General features: G+C 47.4%; 1 protein-coding gene across 1 annotated transcript in view; it reads left to right on the forward strand.

Annotated features, from left to right (window-relative positions):
• The window catches only part of LOC144488639 (cohesin subunit SA-1-like), a gene marked incomplete at its 3' end in the record, with an annotated part of 77,219 nt that overhangs the window by 17,591 nt on the left and 45,512 nt on the right, over positions 1–14,116 (forward strand). Inside the window, 2 exon segments of the mRNA XM_078206705.1 lie at positions 1,142–1,238; positions 10,760–10,836. Coding sequence (XP_078062831.1) covers positions 1,142–1,238; positions 10,760–10,836 — 174 coding nt within the window.

Genomic DNA, 14,116 nt, shown 5'->3' on the forward strand with positions numbered 1-14,116 from the left:
GTGTGTGTCTGTGTGTGTGTGTGTCTGTGTGTGTGTGTCTGTGTGTGTGTGTCTGTGTGTGTGTGTGTCTGTGTGTGTGTGTGTGTGTGTGTGTGTCTGTGTGTGTCTGTGTGTGTCTGTGTGTGTGTGTGTGTGTGTGTCTGTCTGTGTGTGTCTGTCTGTGTGTGTCTGTCTGTGTGTGTCTGTCTGTGTGTGTCTGTCTGTGTGTGTCTGTCTGTGTGTGTGTGTCTGTGTGTGTGTGTCTGTGTGTGTGTGTGTCTGTGTGTGTGTGTGTCTGTGTGTGTGTCTGTGTGTGTGTCTGTGTGTGTGTCTGTGTGTGTGTCTGTGTGTGTGTCTGTGTGTGTGTCTGTGTGTGTGTCTGTGTGTGTGTGTCTGTGTGTGTGTGTCTGTGTGTGTGTGTCTGTGTGTGTGTGTCTGTGTGTGTGTGTCTGTGTGTGTGTGTCTGTGTGTGTGTGTGTCTGTGTGTCTGTGTCTGTGTGTCTGTGTCTGTGTGTCTGTGTGTGTGTGTCTGTGTGTGTGTGTCTGTGTGTGTGTGTCTGTGTGTGTGTGTCTGTGTGTGTGTGTCTGTGTGTGTGTGTCTGTGTGTGTGTGTCTGTGTGTGTGTGTGTCTGTGTGTGTGTGTGTGTGTGTGTGTCTGTGTGTGTCTGTGTGTGTCTGTGTGTGTGTGTGTGTGTGTGTGTCTGTCTGTGTGTGTCTGTCTGTGTGTGTCTGTCTGTGTGTGTCTGTCTGTGTGTGTCTGTCTGTGTGTGTCTGTCTGTGTGTGTCTGTCTGTGTGTGTGTGTCTGTGTGTGTGTGTGTCTGTGTGTGTGTGTGTCTGTGTGTGTGTGTGTCTGTGTGTGTGTGTGTCTGTGTGTGTGTCTGTGTGTGTGTCTGTGTGTGTGTCTGTCTGTGTGTCTGTCTGTGTGTCTGTCTGTGAGTCTGTCTGTGTGTGGGTGTGTCTGTCTGTGTGTCTGTCTGTGTGTGTCTGTCTGTGTGCGTCTGTCTGTCTGTCTGTGTGTCTGTCTGTCTGTGTGTCTGTCTGTCTGTGTGTCTGTCTGTCTGTGTGTCTGTCTGTCTGTCTGTGTGTGGGGGGGGTGGGGGGAGGATATAGTGAGCGCACCGGCCCTGCTGTGGGTGTGACTGACCTGTGTCCCTTCAATAGACGCTGGTCGATGAGTGGCTGGAGGTTTACAAGTTGGACAAAGAGGCCGGCATACTGGAACTGCTTAACTTCGTCATTCACTGCTGCGGGTGTAAAGGTGAGTGGGGCAGAGATCACAGTTCGGGCCTGAGCGCGGGGCCGGTGCTCTGGAGCTAAATTGACAAGAAATGGGAGCAGGAGTAGGCCATTCAGCCCATCGAGCCATAACCCTTGACTACCTTTTCGCTCAAAAATGTGTCAAACTCAACCATGAATATATTCAACACCCAGCTTCCACTGCTCTCTGTGAAGGGAATCCTAAACAGTAACGGCCCTCTGACAGAAGAAACTCCTCCTCATCCCCGTCTTAAATGGACTTGCTTTTTAAACTGTGCCCCCAATTAATGGGTCCCCCCACAAGGGGAAACGTCCTTTCAGTGTCGACCAAGCCCCCCCTCAGAATCTTACGTTTCAATAAGGTCACCTCTCACTCTTCTTAACACCAATGTGTACAGGTGCAAACCTGTTCAACTTCTCCTCATAAGACTTATCTCCCATCTCGAGCAAGGAGACCAAAACTGTGCACAGTGCTCCTGAAGCGGCTTCACCAATGTCCTGTACAGTTGTAGTGTGACTTCCCCACTGTTCGGGTAACCCCAAGGTATATTATGAAGTTGGACTATACCCCAAATATTTCTTGCTTGATTCCGGGGATGAAAGGGTTAATGTATGAGGAGAGAGATTAAACAGTTTGGGCCTGTACGCACTGGAGCTTAGAAGGACGAGAGGGGGTCTGATCGAGGTATATAAGATTTTAAAAGGGATTGATAAGTAAATGGAAACCAAATGTTTCCTCTTATGGGGCAATCTCGAACAAGAGGTCACAGGTGTAGGTTGAGAGGCGGTAGATTTAAAATTGGGATGAGGAGGAACTACTTTAAAAGTAAAGTTTATGATTTATTAGTTACAAGTAAGGCTTACATTAACACTGCAATGAAGTTGCTGTGAAAATCCCCTAGTCGCCACACTCCGGTGCCTGTTCGGGTAACACTGAGGGAGAAATTAGCACGGCCAATCCACCCTAACCAGCACGTCTTTCAGACTGTGGGAGGAAACTGGAGCACCCGGAGGAAACCCACACAGACACGGGGAGAATGTGCAGACTCCGCACAGACAGTGATCCAAGCCGGGAATCGAACCCGGGTCCCTGGCGCTGTGAGGCAGCAGTGCTAACCCACTGTGCCACCCCGCTGCCCCCAGAGGGTGGTGACTTTGTGGAACTTGCTGCCCCGCAGTGCAGTGGAGTCTGAATCATTGAATCGTTTCAAGAAGGAGCAGGATATATTTCTGAGGGGAAAAAACTGGTTAAAGGGATAGGGGAACAGGTGGGGAGGTGGATTTGAGACCAGGGAGAGATCAGCCATGATCTGATTGAATGGCGGAGCAGCTTGAAGGGCTGAACTTGCCGACTCCTGCTCCGAATTCCCATGTTCCTTTTTATTCTTGGCATTAGTGTGAGGATCAGATGTTTCACTCCAAATGTGATTCTATTGACCCACTGGGAAACTTTTATCAAAATAAACTTTCTTTAACAATACAGTTTAAGTAAAATAAATGAATTTGTTTAAATTTTAACAATTGAGATGCTTAAACATGACTAGATACAATTCTTAGCTGCTATCCTATCTATTAGAACAAAGAAAATTACAGCACAGGAACAGGCCCTTCGGCCCCCCAAGCCTGCACTGACCATGCTGCCCGACTGAACTAAAACCCCCTACCCTTCCGGGGACCATATCCCTCTATTCCCATCCTATTCATGTATTTGTCAAGACGCCCCTTAAAAGTCACTACCGTGTCCGCTTCCACTGCCTCCCCCGGCAACGAGTTCCAGGCACCCACTACTCTCTGTGTAAAAAATCTGCCTTGTACATCTCCTTTAAACCTTGCCCCTCGCACCTTAAACCTAATGCCCCCTAGTAATTGACTCTTCCACCCTGGGAAAAAGCTTCTGACTATCCACTCTGTCCGTGCCTCTCATAATCTTGTAGACTTCTATCAGGTCTCCCCTCAACCTTCGCCGCTCCAGTGAGAACAAACCAAGTTTCTCCAACCTCTCCTCATAGCTAATGCCCTCCATACCAGGCATCATCCTGGTAAATCTTTTCTGTACCCTCTCCAAAGCCTCCACATCCTTCTGGTAGTGTGGTGACAGAATTGAACACTATGTTCCAAGTGCGGCCTCACTAAGCTTCTATAAAGCTGCAACATGACTTGCCAATTTTTAAACTCAATACCCCGGCCGATGAAGGCAAGCATGCCGTATGCCTTCGTGACTACTTTCTCCACCTGCATTGCCACTTTCAGTGACCTGTGTACCTGTACACCCAGATCCCTTTGCCTATCAATACTCTTAAGGGTTCTGCTATTTACTGTATATTTCCTATCTGTATTAGACCTTCCAAAATGCATTACCTCACATTTGTCTGGATTAAACTCCATCTGCCATCTCTCCGCCCAAGTCTCCAACTGATCTATATCTGCTGTATCCTCTGATGGTCCTCATCGCTATCCGCAAATCTACCAACCTTTGTGTCGTCCGCAAACTTACTAATCAATCCAGTTACATTTTCCTCCAAATCATTTATATATATTACAAACAGCAAAGGCCCCAGCACTGATCCCTGAGGAACACCACTTGTAAGAGTTTTAACAACACCAGGTTAAAGTCCAACAGGTTTATTTGGTAACAAATACCATTAGCTTTCGGAGCGCTGCTCCTTCGTCAGATGGAGTGGAAATCTGCTCTCAAACAGGGCTCAGAGATACAAAATCAAGTTACAGAATACTGATTAGAATGCAAATATTGACAGCCAACCAAGCCTTGTCTCCATAAACCCATGCATTTACCCTAGCTAATCCTCCTGACACTAAAGGGCCATTTAGCACGGCCGATCCACTTAACCTGCACATCTTTGGAGTGTGGGAGGAAACCGGAGCACCCGGAGGAAACCCACACAGATACGGGGAGAACGTGCAGACTCCGCACGGACAGTGACCCAAGCCGGGAATCGAACCTGGGTCTCTGGCGCTGTGAGGCAGCAGTGCTAACCCACTGTGCCACCATACTTGTTAACAGTCCTAGAGCCTTTGAACACCCATGGGGAGAGAAAGAGAGAGACCTATGTCTCTTAGCAGATCCCAAACCGCAGCCTCCAGAGAGACATTCCTCTCTTTCAGAACCAGGCAAAAACTAACCTGATTTTCCCTGCAGGCTTAGCTCTGCCCATTCGCGTGACTCTGTCTCTTGTCAATCACTTGTATAAGGCTCTGGTCAGACCCCATTTGGAGTATTGTGAGCAGTTTTGGGCCCCATATCTAAGGAACGATGTGCTGGCCTTGGAAAGGGTCCAGAGGAGGTTCACAAGAATGATCCCTGGAATGAAGAGCTTGTTGAATGAGGAACGGTTGAGGACTCTGGGTCTGTACTCGTTGGAGTTTAGAAGGATGAGGGGGGACCTTATTGAAACTTACAGGATACTGCGAGGTCTGGATAGAGTGGACGTGGAGAGGATGTTTCCACTCGGAGGAAAAACTAGAACCAGAGGGCACAACCTCAGGCTAAAGGGACGATCCTTTAAAACAGAGATGAGGAGGAATTTCTTCAGCCAGAGAGTGGTGAATCTGTGGAACTCTTTGCCGCAGAAGGCTGTGGAGGCCGGGTCATTGAGTGTCTTTAAGACAGAGATAGATAGGTTCTTGATTAATAAGGGGATCAGGGGTTATGGGGAAAAGGCAGGAGAATGGGGATGAGGAAAATATCAGCCATGATCGAATGGCGGAGCAGACTCGATGGGCCGAGTGGCCTAATTCTGCTCCTATGTCTTATGGTCTTTATGATAAAACCCAACTCTGAAACCTCAGGGGGAAAGCCAAAAATCTGCAAAGATGCATTAGCTCAGATTAAAACAAACACCCCTCTATCTAGGATCAATTATTCTCCTGCATTCTCAGCATGGCACTGCCTGGTTTGCAGACAGATCAGCACCAGGGTTAACCAGAGCTGAGTTTTAAACATACCTCTCGTAAGAAATATGATATAAATACACTTCTGCACTACAGTACCATCAATCCCTTCTTCCAAGTCATTAATAATTGCGTCCCCACCACTGATCCACCAGTTACGTTTCGATAACTGGAAAATGATCCATTTATCCTGACTCTCTGTTCCCTGTTAGTTCGTTAGCCGGGCTTCTATCCAGCTTAAAAGATCACCTCCAATCCCAGTAGCTTTTACCTCGTGCAGCACCTGATTAAATACCTTTCTGGAAACTGCAATGTGCTACATTCACTGGCTCCTCTCTTTCCCAGTTGCTTGTTACACGTCTCAACAAACTCTCATAAATTCGTTGAACCTGTTTTCCCTTTCACTAGACCAGGTTGACTATGCCTGATTGCGTTACAATTTTCTGACTAAGCCTGCTGTTACCTCCAGGTGACACAGCGATTAGCGCTGCTGCCTCACAGCGCCAGGGACCCGGGTCCAACTCCCGGCTTGGATCACAGCACTGTCTGTGCGGAGTCTGCATGTTCTCCCCATGTCTGCTCCGGTTTCCTCCCACAGTCCTAAAGGAACTCGACGGGGACGAAGTAGAAAGAGTCGAGAGCTTCAAGTTTTTAGGTGTCCAGATCACCTGTCCTGGTCCCCCCCATGCCGACACTATAGTTAAGAAAGCCCCACCAACGCCTCTACTTTTTCAGAAGACTAAGGAAATTTGGTATGTCCGCTACGACTCTCACCAACTTTTACAGATACACCATAGAAAACATTCTTTCTGGTTGTATCACAGCTTGGTATGGCTCCTGCTCTGCCCAAAACCGCAAGGAACTACAAAAGGTTGTGAATGTAGCCCAATCCATCACGCAAACCAGCCTCCCATCCATTGACTCTGTCTACACTTCCCGCTGCCTCTGGAAAAGCAGCCAGCATAATTAAGGACCCCACACACCCCGGACATTCTCTCTTCCACCTTCTTCCTTCGGGAAAAAGATACAAAAGTCTGAGGTCACGTAGCAACCGACTCAAGAACAGCTTCTTCCCTGCTGCCATTAGACTTTTGAATGGACCTACCTCGCATTAAGTTGATTTTTCTCTACACCCTAGCTGTGACTGTAACACTACATTCTGCACTCTCGCATTTCCTTCTCTATGAACAGTATGCTTTGTCTGTATAGCGCGCAAGAAACAATACTTTTCACTGTATGTTAATACATGTGACAATAATAAATACATCAAATCAAATAAAGACGTGCTGGTTAGGGTGCATTGGCCATGGTAAATTCTCCCTCAGTGTTACCCGAACAGGCGTCGGAGTGTGGCACTGGGGGATTTTCACAGTAACTTTATTGCAGTGTTAATGTAAGCCTACTGGTGACACAAATAAACTTAAAGAAAAACTAATGATGGATTGCAGCATTTTCCCAGTGACTGATGTCAGACTAACTGGCTGAAATGATTCCTGCTTTCGAACACTCTCCTTCCTGAAACAAGGATGTTACATTTGTGATTCTATAATCCGCTGGGATTTTCCAGATTCTAGTGAATTTTGGAAGGTTGCAACTGATGTATCCATCCACCCTGCAGCCATTTCCCTGAGCACCTTAGGGTGCAGGGTGTCAGGTCCTGGGAGTTGCTGTGCTTGTGTAAGCTCCTCTCTCCCTTTAACTTCCTGCTTTTCCGACTATCCTGAGGATGTTTCCAGGAGGAACTACTGTGAAGAGAGATATTCTGCAGCCTGGGTTATATGATTTATATTAGGGCAACACGGTGGCACAGCGGGTTAGCACTGCTGCCTCACAGCGTCAGGGACCCCCGGTTCAATTCCCGGCTTGGGTGACTGTCGGGGCAGGGTCTGCACGTTCTCTGCGTGGGTTTCCTCCGGCGGTCATAGAGGTTTACAGCATGGAAACAGGCCCTTCGGCCCAGCTTGTCGATGCTGCCCTTTTTTTTAAAACCCCAAAGCTAATCCCATTTGCCCGCGTTTGGCCCATATCCCTCTATACCCACCTTACCCATGTAACTGTCTAAATGCATTTTAAAAGACAAAATTGTACCCACCTCTACTACTACCTCTGGCAGCTCATTCCAGAGACTCACCACCCTCTGTGTGAAAGAATGCCCCTCTGGACCCTTTTGTGTCTCTCCCCTCTCACCTTAAACCTATGTTCTCTAGTTTTAGATTCCCCTACCTTTTGGGAAAAGATGTTGACTATCTAACTGATCTGTGCCCCTCATTATTTTCTAGACTTCTATAAGATCACAGATTTTGCTCCAGGGAAAAAAGTCCCAGTCTATCCAGCCTCTCCTTCTTATAACTCAAACCATCAAGTCCCGGTAGCATCCTAGTAAATCTTTTCTGCACTCTTTCTAGTTTAATAATATCCTTTCTATAATAGGGTGACCAGAACTGCACACAGTATTCCAAGTGTGGTCTTACCAATGTCTTGTACAACTTCAACAAGACGTATCAACTCCTGTATTCAATGTTCTGACCAATGAAACCAAGCATGTCGAATGCCTTCTTCACCACTCTGTCCACCTGTGACTCCACTTTCAAGGAGCTATGAACATGTACCCCTAGATCTCTTTGTTCTGTAACTCTCCCCAACACCCTACCATTAACTGAGTAAGTCCTGCCCTGGTTCGATCTAACAAAATGCATCACCTCCCATTTATCTAAATTAAACTCCATCTGCCATTCGTCAGCCCACTGGCCCAATTGATCAAGATCCCGTTGCAATCCGAGATAACCTTCTTCACCGTCCACTATGCCACCAATCTTGGTGTCATCTGCAAACTTAATAACCATGCCTCCTAAATTCTCATCCAAATCATTAATATAAATAACAAATAACAGTGGACCCAGCACCAATCCCTGAGGCACACCGCTGGTCACAGGCCTCCAGTTTGGAAAACAACCCTCTACAACCACCCCCTGTCTTCTGTCATCAAGCCAATTTTGTATCCATTTGGCTACCTCACCCTGGATCCTGAGATTTAACCTTATGCAACAATCTACCATGCGGTACCTTGTCAAAGGCCTTGCTAAAGTCCTTGTAGACAATGTTGACTGCGCTGCCCTCATCTTCCTTCTTGGTTACCCCTTCAAAAAACTCAATCAAATTTGTGAGACATGGTTTTCCGCTCACAAAGCCATGCTGACTGTCCCTAATCAGTCCTTGCGTCTCTAAATGCCTGTAGATCCTGTCCCTCAAAATACCTTCCAATGTCATGGTTCGTTTTTGAGAAACACTTGTGTACTCGATGCAAGAGAAAAACACTGATCTTTAAAGAAAACCCAGTCCTTTATTTTCAAGCAAGTGCAAGCTTTTGAAGACTCGCTGTTCTGACTCAGTGCAGTGCTCTGAGTCTCGCCGAGCGATATTCTCCAGAGAAAAGGGGCAGTCCCTCGTTTTATACTCATTTACAGCGATCAGTCACGTACACAGTATAACTTCATTATCGACTTCACCCAGATCACGTGCTTAGCGACAGCAAGATACAAAGACAGTTAAAGAAACAACATAAATATGTCGGCCCCCCCCCCCCCCCCGGTTGCCATAGAAACTACACGTCCACCATTGTTCCAGTGGGAGATAATAAATGTTTCCCATCTATCTTGGGACACTATTTTGGACAGAGAGCGAGTGTTATCTTTCAGAAGCAAGGACACATGAGCAGAGTCCAGCCTAGACCGGTCTGTTCGAGCAGGAGTTTAGCTACAAGGTCAGGAGCAGTTCAGAATGGGGAATATGTTACCAGCACAAATTGTTCCACACACAAACTTTTCACAGTTTCAAGCTTATTTTACAGCAGAATGTAGTTAATTGTGATTAAGAGCAACCAGCTGCGTTTGCACTTTTAAATACACTTTTTTTTTAAAAAAAGGCCAAGATCGTAGATTTATGGGATATTAACCCCTTAACATCTCACCAACACCTTAACCACTGCAGATGTGAGGCTCACCGACCTGTAGTTCCCAGGCTTTTCCCTGCAGCCCTTCTTAAACAAAGGCACAACATTTGCCACCCTCCAATCTTAAGGCACCTTCCCTGTGATTGTTGCTGATTCGAATATCTCTGCTCGGGGACCCGCAATTTCCTCCCTAGCCTCCCACAGTCCGAAAGACGTGCTGGTTAGGTGCGTTGGCCATGCTAAATACCCCCTCAGTGTACCCAAACGGGCACCGGAGTGTGGTGACCAGGGGATTTTTGCAGTAACTTCATTGCAGTGTGAATGTAAGCCTACTTGTGACACTGACACTATTAAAATTAAATAAATAAATTTATCTGTACCTTGGTCTTAGTCATAGAAACATAGAAACCCTACAGTGCAGAAGGAGGCCATTCGGCCCATCGAGTCTGCACCGACCACAATCCCACCCAGGCCCTACCCCCACATATTTTACCCGCTAATCCCTCTAACCTACGCATCCCAGGACTCTAAGGGGCAATTTTTTTTTTTTAACCTGGCCAATCAACCTAACCCGCACATCTTTGGACTGTGGGAGGAAACCGGAGCACCCGGAGGAAACCCACGCAGACACGAGGAGAATGTGCAAACTCCACACAGACAGTGACCCGAGCCGGGAATCGAACCCGGGACCCTGGAGCTGTGAAGCAGCAGTGCTAACCACTGTGCTACCGTGCCGCCCCAATTGTCAGGTCAGGTCAGGTGTCCCTGATTCTGATGCCAGCCCCCCATAAAACAAAACCCATTTCTCCCACACAGTTTAGGAGCCACGCAGTCAACTCTCTGATCTGATCTACCCAACTCTCTGATCTGATCTACCCTGTGTCAACCAACTCGCGGCTCGTGTAGTAATCCAGAGATTGTCATTGTGCTTTTGAATTTAGTCCCAGGTTATTGACGCTCCCTCAGCAGGTCCATAGAATCCCTACGCTGCAGAAGGAGACCATTCAGCCCATCGAGTTTTCTAGAATCATAGAATCCCTACACTGCAGAAGGAGGCCATTTGTCCCATTGAGTCTGCACCAACTCTGAGAAGGGGAGACTGATCCATCTTGGCCAATCAACCTAACCAACACATCTTTGGACTGTGGGAGAAAACTGGAGCACCCGGTGGAAACCCACGCAGACACGGGGAGAACGTGCAAACTCCACACAGTCACCCAAGGCCGGAATTGAACCTGGGACCCTGGCGTTGTGAGGCAGTAAAGCTAACCACTGTGCCACCATGTCGCCTATGGTATGGGTCCTCTTTATCCTGTAACAGGTCCTCTTTATCCTGCCTATGTCATTGCCATCGTGATAACTGGATCTTTTCACTCCCATTCTCTCCAGGCTTCAGTAATACCGTTAACCCTGGCAACGGGCAGACAACACAGCGGGGTTGAATGGCCTCCTATTCTTGTATGACGGGCTCGAGGTGCCGAATGGCTTCCTCCTGTTCCTATGTAGCATGCTCGAGGGGCTGAATGGCCTCCTGTTGTGTCCCAGGCTAGAGGGGCTGAGTGGCCACCTCTTATTGGATATTGTGTCTGGTGTGGCGGAGGAAGGGGTTATAGTGATTCAGACTTCCCTGGCTCACTCATCCTATAACTTTTCTATTACTGCAGGCGTGGTAACCTCGGAGATGTTCCGGAAGCTGCAGAATGCGGAAATAATCCGGAAGATGACCGAGGAATTTGACGAGGTATGAAGGGGAATTCCAGCTGCCCTGTTTACGGCCCGAGAGATCATGCTGGTTTTAACTGTTCACCAGATTTGTTAATGACCTGGGCACGAGGATGTAGAGCAGATATTAATGGTGCTAGCCCAGGGTATAGATAGCATATGGATCCAAGGCAGCTACATGGACTGAGACCCAACAATCTTCAGCTGATTCATTGATCACCTTCCCTCCATCATGCAGCTGCAGTAGGTAATTAAGAAGGCGGCAAATGAAATTTTGTCCTTCATTGGATGGAGTTTAAAAACAGCGAGGTTATGTTGCAGCTGTATAAGGTGCTGGTGAGGCCACACCTGGAGTACTGTGTACAGTTTTGGTCTCCTTACTTGAGGAAGGATATACTGGCACTCGAGGGGGTGCAGAGGAGATTCACTGGGTTGATTCTGGAGTTGAGAGGGTTGGCTTGTGAGGAGAGACTGAGTAGACTGGGGCTAAACTCATTGGAATTCAGAAGAATGAGGGAAGATCTGATAGAAACATATAAGATTATGAAGGGAATGGATAAGATAGAAGCAGGGAAGTTGTTTCCACTGACGGGTGAAACCAGAACTCGGGGGCATGGCCTCAAAATAAGGAGGAGCAGATTTAGGACTGAGTTGAGGAGGAACTTCTTCACACAAAGGGTTGTGAATCTGTGGAATTCCCTGCCCAGTGAAGCAGTTGAGGCTGCCTCATTGAATGTTTTTAAGGCAAGGATAGATAAATTTTTGAACAGTAAAGGAATTAAGGGCTATGGGGAGCGGGCGGGTAAGTGGAGCTGAGTCCACGAAAAGATCAGCTATGATCTTATTGAATGGCGGAGCAGGCTCGAGGGGCCAGATGGCCTACTCCTGCTCCTGCTCCTGGTTCTTATGTTCTTATAAGGTCTGAAATGGGGATAGAACATAGAACAGTACAGCACAGAACAGGCCCTTCGGCCCACGATGTTGTGCCGAGCTTTATCTGAAACCAAGATCAAGCTATCCCACTCCCTATCATCCTGGTGTGCTCCATGTGCCTATCCAATAACCGCTTAAATGTTTCTAAAGTGTCTGACTCCACTATCACTGCAGGCAGTCCATTCCACACCCCAACCACTCTCTGCGTAAAGAACCTACCTCTGATATCCGTCCTGTATCTCCCACCACGAACCCTATAGTTATGCCCCCTTGTAATAGCTCCATCCACCCGAGGAAATAGTCTTTGAACGTTCACTCTATCTATCCCCTTCATCATTTTATACACCTCTATTAAGTCTCCCCTCAGCCTCCTCCGCTCCAGAGAGAATAGCCCTAGCTCCCTCAACCTTTCCTCATATGACCTACCCTCCAAACCAGGCAGCATCCTGGTAAATCTCCTCTGCACTCCTTCCAGCGCTTCCACATCCTTCCTATAGTGAGGTGACCAGAACTGCACACAATATTCCAAATGTGGTCTCACCAAGGTCCTGTACAGTTGCAGCATAACCCCATGGCTCTTAAACTCCAACCCCCTGTTAATAAAAGCTAACACACTACAGGCCTTCTTCACAGCTCTATCCACTTGAGTGGCAACCTTTAGAGATCTGTGGATATGGACCCCAAGATCTCTCTGTTCCTCCACAGTCTTCAGAACCCTACCTTTGACCCTGTAATCCACATTTAAATTTGTCCGACCAAAATGAATCACCTCACATTTATCAGGGTTAAACTCCATTTGCCATTTTTCAGCCCAGCTTTGCATCCTATCTATGTCTCTTTGCAGCCTACAACAGCCCTCCACCTCATCCACTACTCCACCAATCTTGGTGTCATCAGCAAATTTACTGATCCACCCTTCAGCCCCCTCCTCTAAGTCATTAATAAAAATCACAAAGAGCAGAGGACCAAGCACTGATCCCTGCGGCACACCGCTAGCAACCTGCCTCCAATCCGAAAAAGCAACCTGCCTCCAATCCGAGGGATGTGCAGTCATCAGCAAACAATGTTCAGCACCATTCACAAATCCTCAGGTATTGATGCAGGTCCATATCCAAATGCAGGAAGATGTGGACAATACCCAGGCTTGGGCTGACCAGTGCCAAGAATGGGACTCTGGGTGGGCCGGCTAGATAGATACAGAACTGGCTTGGTCACAGAAGTGGAGATGCCGGCGTTGGACTGGGGTAAACACAGTAAGAAGTTTAACAACACCAGGTTAAAGTCCAACAGGTTTATTTGGTAGCAAAAGCCACACAAGCTTTCGAAGCTCTAAGCCCCTTCTTCAGACCTGAAGAAGGGGCTTAGAGCTTCGAAAGCTTGTGTGGCTTTTGCTACCAAATAAACCTGTTGGACTTTAACCTGGTGTTGTTAAACTTCTTACTTGGTCACAGAAGACAGAGGAGCGGTGGATGGATGTTTTTCAGAATGGAGGGTGTTCCACAGTGATCAGTGCTGGGACCTCTGTTATTTATAGTATATATAAATGATCTGGAGGAAAATCGAGATGGTCTGATTAGTAAGTTTGTGAATGGCACAAAGACTGGTGGAGTTGCTGATAGCACTGTGGATCGTCAGAGGATAAAACAGGATATAGATAGATTGGAGAGTTGGGCACAGAAATGGCGGATGGAGTTTAATCCGGACAAATGAGAGGTGATGCATTTTGGAGGATCAAATTTAGGTGTGAATTATACTGTAAATGGCAGAACCCTTAGGAACATTAACATACAGAGGGATCTGGGCGTGCAGGTCCATAGTTCCCTAAAAGTGGTAACACAGGTGGTCAAGGTGATTAAGAAAGCATATGGCGTGTTTGCCTTCACCAGCCGGGGCACTGAGTACAAGAGTTGGGAAATCTTGTTGCAGCTATATAAAACTTTGGTTAGGCCGCATTTGGAATATTGCGTGCAGTTCTGGTCACCACACTACCAGAAAGACGTGGAAGCTTTGGAGAGAGTGCAAGGAAGGTTCACCAGGATGTTGCCTGGTCTCGAGGGTGTTGACTATGAGGAGTGATCGGATTAACTAGGATTGTCTTCACTGGAAAGACGGAGGGCTGAGGGGAGACCCGAAAGGGGTCTACAAAATGATGAGAGGCACAGACAGGGTGGATAGTCAGAGGCTTTTTTCCCAGGGTGGAAGTGTCAATTACAAGGGGGGGGCACAGATTCAAGGTGAGAGGGGGGGAAAGTTTCATTGTGTTGTGTTTCCAGTCTTACATTCCATGCCTGGGAAGGGACGAGTACAGTTTTAATTGTGTAATGAATTTGCAAAGTGGGGGCTCTGATGTGATGTCTTCTGTCCCA

The sequence above is a fragment of the Mustelus asterias genome, unplaced genomic scaffold (genome assembly GCF_964213995.1).
Source record: "Mustelus asterias unplaced genomic scaffold, sMusAst1.hap1.1 HAP1_SCAFFOLD_1731, whole genome shotgun sequence".
In the NCBI taxonomy this organism is placed as follows: Eukaryota; Metazoa; Chordata; class Chondrichthyes; order Carcharhiniformes; family Triakidae; genus Mustelus; species Mustelus asterias.